Source organism: Oryzias melastigma, linkage group LG8 (genome assembly GCF_002922805.2).
Source record: "Oryzias melastigma strain HK-1 linkage group LG8, ASM292280v2, whole genome shotgun sequence".
Taxonomy (NCBI): domain Eukaryota; kingdom Metazoa; phylum Chordata; class Actinopteri; order Beloniformes; family Adrianichthyidae; genus Oryzias; species Oryzias melastigma.
The window spans coordinates 22,249,059-22,267,870 of NC_050519.1; the positions used below are offsets into that span (position 1 = coordinate 22,249,059).

Sequence of the window (18,812 nt, forward strand, 5' to 3'; positions counted from 1 at the left end):
GTGATGTATTCCAGTTTGGAATTAACTTTTACGTCACTGATTTTCTTTTATTTTAACACTGTGCACTTTTGTGATTGTGGATGTTTTTCTTCTATATAAAACACTTATTTTCCAGCTCAGTTGAAAACATTTGCGTTTGGGGGATTCAACGTTTGGACTCCATCAGTGTGGAGACAACGTGCCACCAACAGAACACCACAGGGTTGAAGCTGTCAGAGCTTCCAAGATGGCTTTCTGTCAAATGACCACTCTTTAAGTCAGTAAGCTCTTAAAAACTATTTCAATTTGAATGTGTTGATGCAGGCTGGGATTTACACTCCTCCATTAGTGGATTAACAAGCTCAACACAGACCACCCTTCACTGTAGCAGAGAGGAAAATTAAGACTCTTTAAGAGATCTTTATTTTAAACATTTTTAGACTCTTTAGGATCTAAAAAGAAGTTTTATGGAGTCTTTTTTTAATTCTGTGGAGCTTTGTCAGTCAATACAGAATCACTGTTTCCTAAATGTAAACCTTCTATTCATTTTTAACCTCAATGAAGATGAAGATTTTGACTCGTTTGCTCTTTTACCTGTTGTCTTCTAAGTTTTTGTAGTTCCCTAATAATGTTGTTTTAATCATTATATTTGGAAACAGGTGTCTGCGAAGGCAGGAAGTGAAATGGTCAGACACTCGGATCACATCCTGTCCTCTGAATCCTCTCCAAGGCTTTCAGGCTGATGCTACAATGGACTCTTGAGAAGAACAGCTCCACTAAGCTCTTAATGTTTATGCAGAGTTGAGTTAATGCGGGTCTGCTGTGGGATTCAGTTTGGGTTGGAACGATCCGGTTTGGAGCAGTGAGCCCCGACTCTGGTCGTGGTTTTTCTTGACCTGTCAGTCTCACTGCATATGTAGTGTCCTGCTTGTGTGACTTCATGACATCAACCAAAGACTACACAGATGCATCAAACATGCCCCTTCTTTTTGGTAGGTTCCTGACAAAATGGGGACAATCAAATTTTAACAGTAAGGTTTAATGGATCCTTAATGGGAATTAAAAAAAATGTCTTAAATTTTTTACTTCAAAAGTTGCAGCTGAGGCTCAAAAGGTCAACGTCGTCCCCTCACATGCACGGACATCTCCTTTTCATCAGTTCAACCGTTGGAAATGGCGCTGAAGGACAACCACGTGAGACGACCTTCGAAGAAGACGTCTGTCTTTATTTATGCATTCAATTTAGATCAGAAAGGGCCATTTTCCACTGACATGCCTCACATGCACGCAGACATCCTCCTGCATCCATGCAAGCCTTCTCCATGTTTCTCATTATAAACTGGTCCAGGCGAGTTCTAGACAATTAACAAGCGGTCGCCCTTCTGCTGCATAACCAAAACCGTGGAGCCCAGGGACTATAAAATGATGGCAAAATGGAGCAAAAACACCAAGACGTCGGCGAGTTAAAGACCGAGGAGGAACACGAAGGAAGAGATGGCTCAGATGGGAACCAGAGGACAACTTCTTGCTTTCTTGACCGGTGACTGTGGTTCTCTGTGATGTTCTTTAACCTGATCTCATACTGTGATTTAAGTCAAAAGAACAAATCGAAGACTAGAAAATTCCTTGATATTTTGAAGTTTTTCTTTGTTTTTAGTTTATGTCCTCTATGTTTTTGATTTAATAATCTACTCTTTTTAACAAGCTGCGTTCATGATCACATGTGAATGTGATTTAAAGCAGCTTTTCCTTGTTCTTCTCTCTATTAAAGTTCTGTGCTCGGCGCTGATGTGTAAAGCCGTGGACATCCCTGACCTGCTGGACCGGGCCTCCCAGCGCTCCGACAAGCTGCACTCACTCAGCAACATGCTGGCTAAAGAGCTGGTCAGTACCTGCACACGTCTTTCCACGCATTCAAAAACAAACTAACTTTGTCAAATTTGCCAGATGTGATCATACAGCCTCTGTTTTCCTCCAGGAGTCTGGTTTCCCCACCATCGCCCGGGTGACGATGCCCCGTCCGGCCATGTGCCACACCTCCTCTCTGTCCACACCCAACGACAAAGAGCAGGCTCTGCAAGTATCAGTGAGTTTCTTTGGTCACAATACTCAGGAGGGAGGGGACTTTTTGTGTCTGCAGGTTTCAGTTTAACCTTGGGCTCTGCACCCTGAGGCTCTTTCATCCCTCCATAGTGGCTCTCTGGATGGAGAAAATAACATGTTTGTATTTTTTAAAGAGTTATTTAATTATCATTAATTTCATTTAGTTTACTAGAGATTATTCAGTCTATTTCACAAGTTAAAGCACATTTTATCTTATGTTGCACAACTATGGTTAGAAGATATTCAGAGAGGATTTGCTAAAATATATTTTAATATTCTTTTGATACTTTCTTTCCTGGATCGTAAATGTTTATGTCGAGGTGAGTAGCAGTAGGTGAGCATTGACCCCCGCCTTTTCGGCACCCCAGCTGCACTGAGATGAGACCATGTCGTCTTTTATTTTGAAAGGAAGTCATGCAAGCTTCTGTAAAAAGTGATATATATATATAAATATTTTATATTAGGATAAAATGGTCATTTCTCTTTATATTTCTGTTTTTAATCATACCAAAAAATAATATATTTCCTTTTTATTATAAAATTAGCAATATAATTAATGCAAAGGGATGTCAATATTTCCTAAAAGGTAAATTAATACTTTTTTGATAAGTGAAAAACAGGCCAAAATGGCTCTTTTACTGTTAAAGTCCGTCTATAGGCTTATAGAAAGCTCATTCATTCAAACAGAGTCTGTCCAAGACAGTTTGATTGGCAGAGATTTAAAAGGAGAAATACTCAAAAATGCAAAAACAAAATTATTTCTTATTAATTTTGTTCTCTTTCATAAGAAAAATGCCACACATAAATGTTAAAAGCTCAAAAACTGGATTTTCATCGGAGGGGGACTTAAAGGTCGCAGACTCTTGGTTTATCCTTGTGAAGAGCTGATTTCCTTCCTGTCCTCTAGGAGTCGACCCTGATCTCCCTGGCTCGCTCGCTGCTCAAATCCTGGCAGGATCCCGTGAAAGTCCTGTCCAACTCTGCTAACTCGGCTCCTCACCTCGAGGGCAGCCTTTCCAACAAGCTCCAGGAGCTGCAGGAGCACTCCAGGAACCTGGAGGACGGTCTGGATATACTGTCTGGCAAGGTGCAAAAACATCAAAGGTTTCGTGGCTGTTTTTGCTTAAAAGTCTGTGGTCTAACAATAGCTCCCTCTGCCCCATTTTGAACTCAGATGGGTCCTGCGGCGCAGATCCTCTCCACCCTGCCCTACAGAGGAGGCGACGATCTGGGTCAGGACAAAATGTCCAAACTAATTAACTTCAATTTCCTGCTGTCCTGTCTTCGCCGGGACTCCCACAAGATCGACAGTTTCCTGAAAGTCCTGCGTTGTCGTGCAGCAAACATGCAGCCCAATCTGTGCTAAAGTCCAGCCGGCCTGCATGACTCCCTGGGAGGATCGTCTTGTTCTGCCTGCCAGAAATCGATTAGAACATCACCTCTGAGGTGATGAGGTTACTGGACGGCATTATAAGCTTTCAGAGGAGGGGAAAAAGGAGGAGAAAAAAGCCCATCTGTGTTATTACTGTAGTTTTAGAGAAAAAAAAGTAGTAACAAATAATTATGATGCCAAAAAGAAATGAGAAGTGTGATAAAAGGGAATGGACTGATAGAGATAAAGGGACATTTTGGATCATGACCTTCCTTACTGAAGCACTTTGACTGATCCAAATTATTCCAGCTGGTCTGACTCTGACCTATCCTCAGCGTGGTCATCAGCTGTGGTCGATACCTGTCAGACCGGAGTCAGCTCTCCTCCTTTTGTCCGTCTTTGAACATCATTCTCCCAAAGTTACGTGGCCAAATAAGCAAGCAGGGATTCAGGGCTTCTTCTTCTTCTTCTTCTGTTTCTTCCCAACATGCTCGACCCATGACCCACTGCAGCATTTGCACTTTAAACCCTTACACACCTTGAATGCCTTTCAATGGAAACGTCTCTTTTAAACCTGTTATCAATAAAAATGATTTCTTGCGCAAACAGATGTAGAAAATTTACTTCATTCCACATGGATATAATTAATGAAACTGGATGGATGGATGGATGGACAGATGGATGGATGAACAGAAGGATAGATGGATAGACGTACAGATGGATGGACAGATGTATGGACGGAAGGAAGGACGAACAAACGGACAGATGGATGGATGGATAATCTTCATAAAATTTCCAAAAATGATGTAATTCAACAGTCGTAAAATAATAGTCAAAGACAAGAAGAATCACTTTCATGGTTGCTGTAAAGATTGGGAACAAACCGAAGTCCCCAAAAGTTTAGTATTCTGCATCAAAATATTTGCGTTCAAACATTACAGACCCTCTTCCTTTCTGTTTCAGTGGCAGAAAATAAAACAAATTCAAATACAATAAATGGTACTTTCTGGATACTTACTCTGCTCTATTAGTATTTAGTACCACGAAAACACAATAACTTTCCACTTAACTACTATGCAATAACCCATTTTCTTACTTATGGTGAGTACCTTGAAACACATAAACTTGCTAAGTAAGTAAGGGGTGGGGGTTCTTAAAGGAGCCCCACGTCTAAAATAACAAACAGCTTTTTGAGCTGGAATTTATTGAAGACACAACTGGAAGATATACAGTATTCTGCATCGAAAATGAAAGTTTTTTGCTAAGCATTATTAGCTCTGTGTAGAAATTGATTTTTAGTGTTAGACTGGGGGCGGAGCTGTCAGAGCAGACTCTTCCTGGAGGGGGCGGTTCACATTGTGCTAACGTCAGCACGATAAAACTCACTCGTTTTCGTGGGTATGGGAGGGGCTGCTGCAGACAGTGCAGGTTTTTAGGATTACTCTAAATGCATGAACGGATCAAAATACTGCTTTGGGGTTCTTTATAGTGAGGGATGAACAGTAAAATACATTTAAAACCTCAAAAAGTAGAATTTTCACTTAGGGCCCCTTTAACTAACCAAATTATAGCTTTCAGTGAATCAGTCAAGATTTTTTTCAATTCTATATTTAAGAAAAGTGAGTCCACATTTATTTTATTTCTATTATTTTATCAACCACTGATGGTGCCCCGCTTCTGGGGAACCCCAGATCCGGGCCGCATAAGCTTCGCTCCGGCCGTGGAGGCGGTGTTTATCACTGAGCTCGGAGCGCCGCGCGCGCAGTAGAAGCCTCAGCCCGGTAACCTGACACCTGTCCGCCACGTCCGCCCATAAGCCAGCCTAAATGCGTCTGTTGGAGGTGATCCTTCACTCGTCCTCGGGGATGAAGAACAAACCCCAGCAGGCGGACGCGCCGCGCCGGGTGGAGCCGCACAGCTTCGAGGTGTCGGTGCAGCAGCTGAACGAGTTACTGACGGACGACGGAGGCTTTTACAGCTGGCCCACCAAACACTTCCACGAGGTGTACCCCCGGATCTACATCGGGAATGCGTGAGTCCATCGTCTGCTTTCAAAGCCTCGAGATGACACATTTATTATAATCCAATGGATGCAACCGAGAAAAATGCATGTTTTCCTGCGTGTGTGATCAGTTTCTGTGATCAGAGCTGCTGTCATGTTCTAGAAGATGCTCGTGTCCTTCAGAGAACCCATCACTGCTGCAGCCCCACATCCACACCTTCCTCCATCACCTGGTTGATCATTTTTACTTGAAGTCCTGGTAAACATTTCAGAGAATAAAATGGGCGGGGCCACACACACACCTGTATGTTTTTGGAGGAGCTCAGCAGCTAAAAATAGCTTTCCTTCAACATGCCACCAAAATGAAAGCGGGATTGTTTTATTGTGACACAGCTGCTGTTGACACAAACACATTTATGTCTTCAATTAAAATAAGGAAAAGGAAACCGCTGAAGCTTCTAGTTCATCCAGATGGTATTGTCTAGAAGTCTTCTTCCTTTCACTGCTCATCAGCCTGAGAGATGCAGGATTCAGATCAGATTTGAATCCTCCAAGTGGGTCACCCTCATTCCTGCAGCTGGATGACTCATTAAAGGGGCCCTACCTGAAAAATTCTACTTTTTGAGGTTTTAAGTGCATATTACTGTTCATTCCTCACTATAAAGAACCCCAAAGCAGTATTTTGATCCGTTCATGCATTTAAAAGTAATCCTAAAAACCTGCCCCTCCCAGACCCACGAACATGAGCGAGCTTCATCATCCTGACGTCAGCACGATGTGGACCGCCCCCTCCAGGAAGAGTCTGCTCTACAGCTCCGCCCCCAGACTAACACAACACTCAATTTCTCCACAGAGCTAGTGATGATCAACATAAAAAAACGTTCATTTTCGATGCAGATGGTTTGGCCTTTCCTGTGGCGAGTTATGGTTATTTAAAGAAATGACCGGAATGCGCAATTCCACCACTAGGAGGGGCATAGGGAGGGAAGCAATCAAGGCCCAGTCGGAATTCTTCCCTTCTCTCTCCCCCTCCATCTGAAGGGGTATTGTTAGTCCAAGAGTTTTTTTTAAATCGGAGGGATATGAAGTCCTCTGCGAGGGTGAACCGCGTCGCGCTGAGATGTGCTTTTCTTCACGTTGGTGCGCTCTGAACCACAGAAGTTTATATTTAAATGTAAGCAATGACTTTTTGTTGTAGAATGACCTTTTTAAAGTTACAAAACTGCTGTTGTTATGTATATTTGAGAGCTGTAAGCTCCACGCTAAAGCTAGCGGTCTGGCGATTATTGGTGACGTCATTGAACGAAAGTGACGTCCGGATTATGAGACACTATTTTTTATAACTCTGAATGAAGGGAGAAGGGAAGAATTGGGATTGGGCCCAAGAAATAGACAGTATTTCTTGGCAGGTGCACGTCACATCTGGGTAAGATGCAGTTTAGTTCTCTAATTTGCTATAAAATCAGGTGTGACACCACAATTACCAAAATGTAGTTGTCAAAAACATAACAACAGTAATAGCTCTGATAATAAGTGAACTAGGTTGTTTGAGGCATTTTTCTAACAGAGAAAAAAAACAAACAAAACAAAAACAAAGCTATAGATACCAAGCTGACCGTAAGTTATTTTGCTATTATGTTACTGATCCGGCCCACTTGAGATCAGACAGGTTGAATTTGGCCCCCGAACCAAAATGAGTTTGTCGCTCCTGCATTAATGCGAAGCAAAGTAGTAAGAATGCCACAAACGATTATTTTAATAGTTGACTAATCACCAAATATTTCTTCAGATGAAATGACTATAATATTTTTCCAGGAGGCTCACCTGGCAGGTGTTTCCCCTGCAGAACATCACCGACTCAAATGCTTTTCAACTATTATTTCAACTTCCGTTGGTAAAAGGTTGTTTTTATCAAAAGATGATGTAAAATGTACCCCTAAAATCCAGGTGGCCTTTGTTTTAAAAGAGAGAAAGAACATTTTCTGTCTTTTCTAAATCTCTGCTCAGCTTATGATTCACTGTCAGTCTGTGTTTGACAGAATGTAGGGACAGGAACTCCTGCTGTTAGGCTGTTGGTGCTCTGGAGAGACTGAAAGAGAAGAACTGTCTTGTTCACCTCACTCTGGCCTCTTTGTTCACTGCAAAAACAGCCCCTTTAGAAATGAGTCCAACATACATGCATCATTTGCAGGCTTTCTTTAAATAAGAAAAAAAAATCTACCAAAAAAGGTCTTACCAAGGAGTCTGATTCCAGTCACTAATGCATGTTTTTTCAAACTATTTCGCCATTGATGACATTAATACTTTTCGACCAATAAAAACCTATTTTTCAGCAGATAACATTTATTTAATTACTTAAAACTTAGGTTTAATCATTCTGTTAACTTGGATAATACAATATGGAATTATATTTTCTTTAAAGCTCTTTCTGGTGTGTTTTTTAAGGAATTCATGTGTTGAAATTTCCATTTTTGTTTTCGTAGGATATTTGAGAACAAGTTTTAGGAGCTAAAATGTCATTTACTTAAGTGTGACAATGAATCTAATTGTGTTCATCTGCAAAATGAACTGTGAATCTTATTGGATATATTGTGTGTTTTGTCAGTGAAACTCTGCCCTTCATGTAATTATGATACAGCTAATAAATGGTGTTTCCCTTAAAAACCAAACAGTTCTGAGTGAATACTCTATGAGTTTGAATAATTCAAGAAAAAACTTTTACTGGAGAATTTTCTAGACTCTATAGAAATGATGTGTTCCAGTTTGTTCTTGCTGACCTCCAAACGTGGAGGAGGAAGTTCTGCTCTCAAAGTCAAAGATGCATAATTCAGGAGGAGGAGGCTGTTCCCGAGTGTTCCTGCTCCTCACATTAAAGGCTTTGTTGTCTGTGTTCCACTACATGTAGGATGGAGCCCACAGACTCTGTTTCTGCATGATTTCATGCTCCTCTCCTGCGTTCACTGCGTTGCTCTGGATGTCTGCAGCTATTTTTAGCTCGGTTGGTTTCAAAGGTTGTCGGGGATGCAGCGGTCCCAGAAGCTTGCAGGGAAAATCAAAAGAACTAGGTCTTTGAGCAGAAAGAAAGGCCTGGAAGAATGGAGCCAAGGACAGAGGGTTTGTGGTGGTTATAGATGTAATGTCATGGAGATTTTAAAACAATCTCATCATTATGGTTTTAACTTATGACAAACAGGAAATAAAATGTGTATATTTATAGATAAAATTTGTGTTTTTTATAGAGCTGTCAGGCAATTAAAATCTTTAATCGCGATTAATCGCACTGTCCCGAGTTAACTCACGATTAATCGCAAATTAACATGTGGTCTTTTTTAAGGAAAAAAATATGTGTTTCGTGGAATTTAGCAGTTCTACATTAATTATGAAAACAAGAATGACAATATTAATAGTTTTCATCAGAAATACTTTATTTTGTAACATTGTATTGAGATAAACGTTCTTAACAATAAAAGGCTGTAACATAAAATCCCTAACAAAAGCCCAAGTGCAAGTGAAGGGCATTTTAAATTCAAAACTTCAATCAACGTTCAGTAAAATAAAATTAAAAACATCAAAAATAAAATTTCCATAACACTTTCATGTTCATTTTTTATCAGGACCAAATCTTTTCCTCCTCTGCTGAACTACAGTAATAAATGAAATAGAGATTTATCATTTCCAATTAACTTTGGTTTTTTAAAACCTTAAAGACTGAGAAAAGCGGGATACTCTGTGGATAGTTTGACAGTCTGTTACTGCCGCCGCGTTCTCTGGCTGCAGCTCGATGCAGCGACGTGTCCAGTGGAGCTCACGGATGAATATGCCGGCAGACAGACCGCTATGCTGGGGCTGGATCACGCTTAAACCTCCAGAACATTTAAAACGTCCCCCGGTGCTCTTGCTGTTCGGAACGTCGGGGGTCCACAGCTCTCGGGACGCGGCGCCGGACGCAAGCCGGTACCACCAGACGTGGTACTGGACGTGAACCGGAGCCGGGTTAGGGTGCAGGAGCTCTCTGGGTCCTAGCGCCGGGCAGGTTCTAGCTCGCAGCTCGGTGGTTGGAGACCCGCCGGTGATCTAGTGAGAGCAGCCGGTGAGTTAAAGGGGGGACGCGCGCGCACGTCAAAAAAATTGTCGGCGTCAAGCACACGTCAGATTAATGCGTTTTTAACGCGACAAATCTGACAGCCCTAGTTTTTCATTTTCAAATTTCCAACAGTAAACCTCTCGTTAGGGGGATATTTTTGGGAAACATTTTTAAAAATTGCATTTAGGTGAAAATCTGGATACTGCAGATGAAGTCAAAAAAATGACGCACAAATAGTCGAGATGATGTCATATGAGCTGTTCTCCCTCATGGGTCCACTTCCTGTGCTGGCCGGTGTGGGAGGAAGCACTTCCTGCTGTGGAACAGGACCGATACCGCCATACAGACTTTGCTCTTCTTTACGTTGTTGTACTTCTTTATTATTGTGCATTGAGATTTTTAGTATGTATACTTATGTAAGCTGCTGAGAAACTTAATTTCCTCAAGGGTGCCATCCCAAAGGGATCAATAAAGCCAAGTCTAAGTCTAAGTCTAAGACTTCCTCCCCTGGAGCTGCTCTTCGGCTTCATGTCGTCCAGATGATCGTCCCTGACTGATAGGAGCCCTCTCAGCATCCATCGCAGTGCCACAAATATCGGACTTCCTCCTCTTTGACCACCTTCCTTGGCAGTTTATCCTCCTTCCTCTTAGCGTCCTCAAAGACGATGCGAGAGCTTTACTGACTGATGCTAGTCAAGATTTGAGGCAGGTTAAGCCCTGACTCGTGAATGTGTTGTAAAATCTGTCTACAAATGTATTTGTTATCCATTTTTTGAGCTGCAAAAGGTTCATTTTAAAGAGATTCATTCTGCACAAAGCTTCTTGTTTCAGTGCAGTACCTTAACCTAAACCTGCATCAATTTGAAAAGTTTAATCTGATCTTCTCTCATGCCCCCGCCTGACCTTTGACTCCTCTCTGTCTGGATCAGGTTTGTGGCGACAAACGTGATGCGCCTGAAGCGCATCGGCATCACCCACATCCTGAACGCGGCTGAAGGGAACTCCTTCATGCACGTCAACACCAGCTCCCAGTTCTACGCCGGCACGGGCATCGTGTACCACGGCGTGCCGGCCAGCGACACCGACCACTTTGACATCAGCGTTTACTTTGAAGAAGCTGCAGAGTTCATCGAGAAGGCGCTGGCGTCCAAGAACGGGAAAGGTCAGAGGAGACGAACGATGAGCGCAGACAGTCGTGTGTGGAACAGTAACTTTTACTGTTTCCTGATCAACACAAATGTACACTTCTAGACTGATTGATGTTCCTTAATGCCTTCAGTAGTTAACATTAAAATTAAGGAGATTTTGTTCAAAATAAATCATTTGCAAAGAGGAAACTTTGGTTGTGGAGGTGAAGACAGTTCTGTTTTCTAACATCGGCCATAAATGATGAAGATTGAAATTCAGTGACAAACAATAACTGTTAGAACAGTATTGTAGTGTTGTCCTGGAGGTTCTACAGAGAAGGAGTTTGCTCCAAAAATAACCTGAAAGATAGTTTTATTCTGTTTGTGAATGACTAGAAGATGTTTTTCCATGGATTTATTCATTTGTGTTGCTGCTGTGCCTAAATCTGTGATTCAAGGACTTTCATCACCTTCACATTTAGAGCTGCCGCTGAACCAGTTACAACAGTTAACAAAGTGATGGCTGTCAGAGATCACAGACAGAACAGAGGTCCGAACAACTAACATAAATCAACATGAATCTTATAGAAGCTGAAAACGCCCTACCCTACTTTTTGGGTTTTTTTCTCTCATGATAACGAGATCCATTATCTCAGTTTGGGGACCCCTGCCATAACCCAGTACCGGCACTCCAACCTTTACCTGGTACTGGTTCGCGACTAGTACTGCGTCTGCTTAGCGGTTCTGGTCAGGTACTGCATCTGGTCTGTTGTCAGGTTAGGGTACCTCTACCGGGTTTGGGTACCGGTTTGCCATGCGTCATGGTACTGGAGTGACTCTGGTTCGCCGCCCAGAGGTTGGGAACCCTCGATTTAATGGGAACAGCCAGTACGTCAAAAAACGATGAGATGTTGTAGACATCCAAAACGTCAAAAAGTGACGCGGAGGGGTCCTTAACCAAACGTCAGGAATTGGGAGTGAGAATGCGTTGACAGAACCCAGGGCTGTCCAGTGTTTCTTCCTGGTACGTTCATAGAACTCTGGACATCCACAGCAAACCAAAGCAGTTTATCAGAGGAAATGTTGAACACCAGAAGAACTGATCCATTTATAGTTTATCGATTTAATAGTACCAACATTTTTTCTGAAAAACTTCTTGGTTTTGTTGTGGATTGTATGAAAATGACAGAAGCAGACGGAGTTGGGCTGAGTGGATGTTTAGGTCCACTAATGTCCGGAGCTCAGTGAACGCACCACGCGGAGACGCTTGTCAGCTCTGGGTTCTGTGAATCAACCAGGTTGGGGGGTTTTTAGGGACATAAATGGAGGGGGGCTGGTACATGAGATGGAACTTATAGATGTTTGAGGATCGTAGATCTACTAGTAAATAAAAAAATAGACTAAAAAGCGTTAGTGGAGTGTTTCTTTTGCTGTTGTTGAGAGATGTCGCTGTAAGTTGGTTATGGCCTGCAGTGAATAAAGAGAGGAAGTTTTCAACAAGCTGCTTTAACTGAAGAAAAAAAAATCAGTGAACCCTAATTTTGCTCAAAAGAAGCTAGACGTCTGTGTTTGGAGGAGCACATTTTTGTGAACATTTACAATTTTGGCACAAGAACGACAGCAGGCAGAACCAGCATCACCTTTACCTGTTGAGCTCTTCATTTCCCTGCATGTTTCCTGTTGAGCTCTTCATTTCCCTGCATGTTTCCTTTCCTCCAGGCAGAGTCTACGTTCACTGCAGGGAAGGCTACAGCCGCTCGCCCACTTTGGTCATCGCCTACTTGATGCTCTACAAGAAGATGGACGTGTACAGCGCTCTGGCCGCGGTGCGGCAGAAGAGGGAGATCGGACCCAACGACGGGTTCCTCCGACAGCTTTGCCAGCTGAACCAGAGGCTGGCGGCCGAGGGGAAGCTGTGGAACAAGTGAAGGTCACGGGGAACCAGGTGACCTGCGATAGAAGTTTAGGAAATCTGAGGTGAAGCTAAACTCAGTTGTTCAGATTAAAGTGAAGGAACAATCCTTGAAATCAGAGTGGAAAATAAAACACCCACCTCCCTCTACAGAGAGTAGAAATACACCACACATGTATTTTAGCTCAGAAGTGATTACATACTTCATTCCACTGTCTCCTTTCTGAACTCCTTAAAGGATGAGATCCGCCCACGTTTCTTCCCTGATTAAGGATTCAAATCCGGATTCTAAACAACTGGATTTTTCCTGAATTCTCTCCTGTTCTCCATTTGTCTTAAAGCGATTTTGTAAAAACATCAGGTAACTCCAGAGATGTTCTGCCGGAAATCAAATGTAGCTTTTATAAGAACTTTTAAACAGGAAGGAAAACATGACGACAGTTTTGCACAAACCGGGTTTTAATCTGAGGAGTCTTAGTGTTCAGACAGAAAGGAGATGTTGACATTCACAGAGAAACCAGGTTGCTGCAGAAACACCAGCATGTTTCTGTCACTGCCAAACATCTGTCAAAGGACACTCATCTGGATGATGCGGTTGTAGAAGTGGAATATTTTAGGATACTGTTGTATATTTTTCTGTATTTTAGGTACACAGTATTTGCTGCTCATATTTCCAGAAGTATTTCTGTCTGCAGTTTGGTGTTATTTGTACTTTAATAGAAAAATACGCCTTATATTATGAATACAGATTGTGAAGCTCATTTCAAACAGACAAAGTCGGTATTTAGTCATAACTGTCAAATGCTTAGAAGCAAATGGAAATAACGAAAACACTTCCTCTTAACTTAAAGTGTGATGTTGTTTCTCATCTTAGCTCAAAGTTTTCCATCATTTAAAGACCCACTCTGATCATCTTTTGACCTATTTTCTCATTGTTGTCACTGGACTTTTAATTATTATTATGATGATTTTAGCTTAAAATGAAACAAAAAAAAACTGTCGTTTACTAGCACATAGTTTCTGCAAAACAGTAGGAGGTCATTAAAACTTTGCCTCTGAATTGTGGGTGGGGCTGTTGGGGCGGAGCAACCCTACTTCCACTTCCTGTTCCTGAGAGTTCTTTGTTTACATGCTCTCCCGCTGGCTTACAGCCCCTCACACCCACAACTGACATTCCCCTGCAACAAAAATGGAGAGAAATATTGAAGCCACCCAGTTCTGATCCAGATTCAGCTCAGACGAGGAAAACAAAGACGTTCCTGGATCTGTTTGTCTGTAAGTGATCAGAATGGAGCAGAGCAGGGAGCTGGTGGCCCGCCCAGCGATATTGTACATTTCTACAAATGGGATCTCTTTCAAACTGCATATTTCCGTCTGCTCCTGATTTGATTAAAAAAAATATTGAATAAAAAATACTCTAAATTTTATTTTCTTTATCTATGTCCTCCATCATCAGAAAAATGCCACAAGAACATTTTAAAAACCCCGTTTTCATCAGAGTGGGTCTTTAACATTATAGTACCAACAAAAAACATATTTAATCTTTATTTGTGACACTATTTTACAAGAATGTATCTGTAATTAATAATAGTGTAAAGAGGCAAACACCACTTAGCTTTAAATCTGATGAATGAAACGAACGTCTCTCACGTGTACAATGTTGGACTCATAAGTGAATCTTCACACTGCCAGAAGTAAATATGACAAACATCTGTGTCCGTGTTTGTGTCACTGTAAATGCTGCTTTTGTACTGCATGCCTTTTCAGAACCATGAGCCAAAGTGTTGCTTGGTGTGAACACCGCTGCAGGTGGTGCAGTCTTCAGGGTGTATCCGTGTAACCTGTCGTGTGCGTCGCTACGTAAGCTGTGATGTCGACTGAGGGTCGACCTGTCAGAGTCTCAGTGAGCTTAACACTGCTGTATCAAAGTGCACTTTATTTAAAGAAACTTGTGATTGTGACTCTTTCAGACGTTCAATAATAAAGTTTATAAAAGTCAGAAACTGTGTTTTTATGAAATGTACAATTTAGATTAATTACATGTGGTGAACTGCCAACATTACAAAGATTACTGCATTTGCATCACTGTATACAACAAATATGAAAGTGAAAATAAGATATGTTTTAAAAACAGCTGATAAAAGTATGTAAAAATGAACAGTTTTTCTGAGAAAGATGTAAAACTGTAGAATAATTGTACAGATGAACTCCAGTTCATTTGTTATAAACCGTTTAAACTCAGTCATGAATAAAACTGTGAGTGAAAACAGAGTTTTGGTTTGCTTATTAACATTTGTGTAAAATATCATCTTTGTTCATATTTCATTATTAGATTCTTCACAGTTAGACGGATATGAAAATTATAATTTAAATAGATCAATCAACAACTTTATAATGAAAAAAGTGTTTGTAGTGATGGTTAACTGTGTACAACAGTACAATACACTCGACTGTGATGGAGCGATGAACACAAACTGACTCAAGGAAATAAATCTATGAGATCATGTTGGTGAAAGATGTTGCAGGAAAATCCTCTAGAGGAGCATCACGGATGTAATGAGGGTGGTTGGTGTGAACCAGGAGGATATATACATTATTGATATATAGGGACACATCAATTTACCCATCATGCTCTCTTATGGGCTCCAGATGAGCCCACTTCTAATGTAAACATGCCTATGATGGCACAAGGGTTAAAGTGTCCTGAAAAAGTATCACACACAAATGTGTCAAATCTCCAAACCAATTTTAATATCACTCAGAGACATCCCAAATAAATACAAACTACCGTTTCAAAAGGGTCAATCTATTTACCAAATGACAGTCCTGTCTGGCTCCGAGAGAAGAACTAATAGACCCTTTCACTGTGACAGAACACAAAATGGCGACAGGCCGTCAGCGGGATACGTAACTTACGGTTTAATGGATTTAGAACGGTAAACCGAAGAACTGAACGATGTTTAACACAATTTTACATAATAATAAAAGATAACCTTACCAATTTCAACAGAATAATGTGTAATATTTATTTTATAAATATCCTGCTGAACTGTATTCCCATTTCCTCTCTCGTTCTCAAATCATAATACAAATGTCTGATATCCTCCAATATTGGATGTTTTATTGAAAACGTTTACCTTTCATTTGAGCAGATATTATTCTAACAGGTTCTATTTTGGTTCATGTTATTTCCACGTATTTTTGAGTGCGATCAGCACAAAAGCTGATAGAAACTCATGTCGGCCACATTCAATACCTGCAGTAAAGACACACATGCTGCATTACTCGTACACATATTAATTACTTCAGAGGACAAGTGGGACACTTGTTGTTCTACGGGATATTTTAGGGGATAATTGTAAAATCAGGAATGATGTGGTTCAGTGAAAATGAGCAGCTGTTGTATTTACAGCTTTCAAAATAAGAGCAGCCAAGTAAAAAAAAGAATCTCTGGGTGAACATACAGTATTTTATGACATTACGTGGAAATAGTCACTTTCATATTTTTGGCAACAGCTTCCAAATAATTTGATCATGTTTAACCTTAGAGTCAGAATCAGGAATTTGAGGAAGCAGCTGAGCTGAGATGTTGTCTTCTGCAGCACTGAGGAGGATCACCGATATTTGTACTCTGATTTGTGAACAATCAAAGAGGAGGAAACAGGTACAACCAGGTAGGACATTTATTCAATAAATATTGTACAGATTTCAGTCACGATTGGTGAGGTTACCCTTTATTATTGATGTAAAATTGCTTTAAAAGGGTTCAGCTGTCAGCTTTCCCGTTCTGAACAATATGAGCCGGAAGCTCCTCATCACACATCCGGCGATGTGTGACAACACGAGAAAAGGGTCTATTGCCTTTAAATCCAGGGCAATATATAGCTGTTTGGTGGTTGGGGATTGGCACTAGTAGGTGTGAATGTGAGAGTGAATGTGTGTGTGATTGAGGCCCTGAGACAGACTGGCGACCTGTCCAGGGTGTACCCCGCCTTCGCCCATCAGTAGCCGGGATAGGCTCCAGCACCCCGCGACCCCGAAAGGGAAGAAGCGGACAAGAAGATGGATGGATGGATGGATGGATTGGCACTAGCCTGCATCAATGCTCACCACCAACGAGATACATCACTAGAGGTGGCATGCAGGCTTTGTACTGTTGTCCAAGAAGCGTAAAGAGCCATTTTGGACTGGTATAAAACAATGAGACATGGTTTAGCAGACAGTAAAATGACCATAAAATTTGGTCTGATTTTAGAAAGGAAAAAACTCTGATCATCAGAAAAATAATCCCCAGGTCACGGTGATGATGTTTTTGTACGAAGTGCAAGACATTAACAACATTTCAAACGTTTTTGTTTGTATATAAATAAATAGGTTATTATAAAGGAAATGAAATGCATACCTGATGCATGGTTGGGATTTTACTCAAATCTACACACAGACTGAGATTTACACAAACACTGTCTGTGTTTAGAGATAAAATCAGACAATTCTAACATGTCTGACAATAAAGAAAAACCAATAACTGTTGTGTTATTTTCTGACGTGGCTCCTATTGCTGTTGTTCATAACCGTGTCTGATCTCTGTGGGATAATAAAGGTAAACAAGGATAAAAATAATTTGAAACTGTCAAAAATATAAATAAGAAAAGGATTATTTTGCAGTAATTGTCTAAATGCGTACAGCCGGAGCTGAACTTTTGTCTTATTTTAAAAGCTGAAAATACTTGACTTCAAAGCAGCACTTAAAATATTCTCAGTGCAACTTGGTAAACAATTCTATCTTTAAAATTACCCTTTAAAATACCCCGAAGAACAACAAATACCTCTGATTACAACAACTACATTTAGTCTTGGGTTCAGTTAAAACACCAACAAGCAGCAACTACATCTTAGCTGCTCCTATCATGTGTCCAACATGAATTTGCATCAGTTTTTGTGCTGAATGCACTTAAAACTCATGTAAATAACATCAAGCAAAATAGAACCTGATAGAATAATATCTGTTAAAATGAAAGGTTGATATTTTCAATAGAATCTCCAATATTAAAGAATTACTCAAATTTGTATTTAGATTTGTGAACGATCTAAGACAGGAAATGAAAACACAGTTCAGCAGGACATTCATAAATAAATATTGTACATATTTTTGTTGAAATTGGTAACGTTACCTTATATTATTTTCGTAAAATTGTGTTAAACAGCATCCAGCTGTCAGCTTTGTCGTTCTAAACCTGAACACCGGAAGTCAGCGTTCACATTTTCAGCCATTTTGTCTGACGTCACAGTGAAAAAGGTCTGCAGACATAGAATGACATCTTTTGTCGGGAGGTTTGTTTCAAACTCCTTCACAGGTGCGATCCAGCGAAATCCCGTCTCCACGTCGATATAGACAGACACGGTTCCTTTGTAATCTGGACATTGAAACACCACGCCATTTATTTGGAATTGTCTTCATACTATCACTTTCTGGAAGGAATTTTGTGTTTTTGGCGACTTTAACATTTTATATAAACATGCTTAATTTTTTTTTTATTTTATTTCCAAAACACTTATAAAAATAGTTTTATATGTTCAATCTATTTATAATTTTAGCTAAATTTCATATTCACAAAAGTAAGTTTTCTTCCAAAAAAACCCTGTTCCACCTCTTTTTAATTGGAATTAGAAACTATGTTGTGAAATTATCATCAGACCCTTAAGGCCCTAGAATCTATTAGACTCTCAGATCTTTAACCTTTTTTTCTTTCCTAATTTATTTTAATTTAATATTGTATATTATGCTTGTATTTCTTCTTTACAACCTATGTTTAAACTCTGCCTGGCCTTGTTCTATTGACTTATATGTATACATTTGAATATTCTCAATAAAATGTTTGGGGAAAAAAGAAAAAAAAAAAGGAAGCCAATCCACAGTGACCAGTTTTGCTTCAAAAAAAAAAAAAAAAAAATAAGAATTACATATTTTGTTTATTTTAAAGTGAAACATTTTTTTCTAATTACGGGTTAGATAAAATAATATTTATCTGCAGTAAATATTCTAAACATGATAATTATAACCGTGTTCAAAGCTGTTATTATTTACCTCCAATATTTGGAGCATGTTCTTAAAGACACCACAAGGTGGCGCCTTTGCACTTTAAATTTACAATCCACTGAAGTTTCAGATCATTATTATTTTATGTAGCAATAATTACAACCTTTATGAACATTTTTGTTGATCTTTATACATT

General features: G+C 40.2%; 2 protein-coding genes across 2 annotated transcripts; both read left to right on the plus strand.

Annotated features, from left to right (window-relative positions):
- The first annotated feature begins 1,405 nt into the window (after window positions 1-1,405).
- prl (prolactin) lies at window positions 1,406-4,060 on the plus strand. Its single transcript, XM_024272666.2, has 5 exons — window positions 1,406-1,519; window positions 1,751-1,863; window positions 1,958-2,065; window positions 2,990-3,169; window positions 3,257-4,060. Exons 1-5 carry the CDS (start codon window positions 1,474-1,476, stop codon window positions 3,446-3,448), a joined length of 639 nt encoding a protein of 212 aa, XP_024128434.1. The 5' UTR covers window positions 1,406-1,473; the 3' UTR covers window positions 3,449-4,060.
- Window positions 4,061-5,188: 1,128 nt separating this feature from the next.
- On the plus strand, window positions 5,189-14,582 carry LOC112146697 (dual specificity protein phosphatase 3). Its single transcript, XM_024272665.2, has 3 exons — window positions 5,189-5,486; window positions 10,470-10,702; window positions 12,387-14,582. Exons 1-3 carry the CDS (start codon window positions 5,281-5,283, stop codon window positions 12,593-12,595), a joined length of 648 nt encoding a protein of 215 aa, XP_024128433.1. The 5' UTR covers window positions 5,189-5,280; the 3' UTR covers window positions 12,596-14,582.
- Window positions 14,583-18,812: the final 4,230 nt, after the last annotated feature.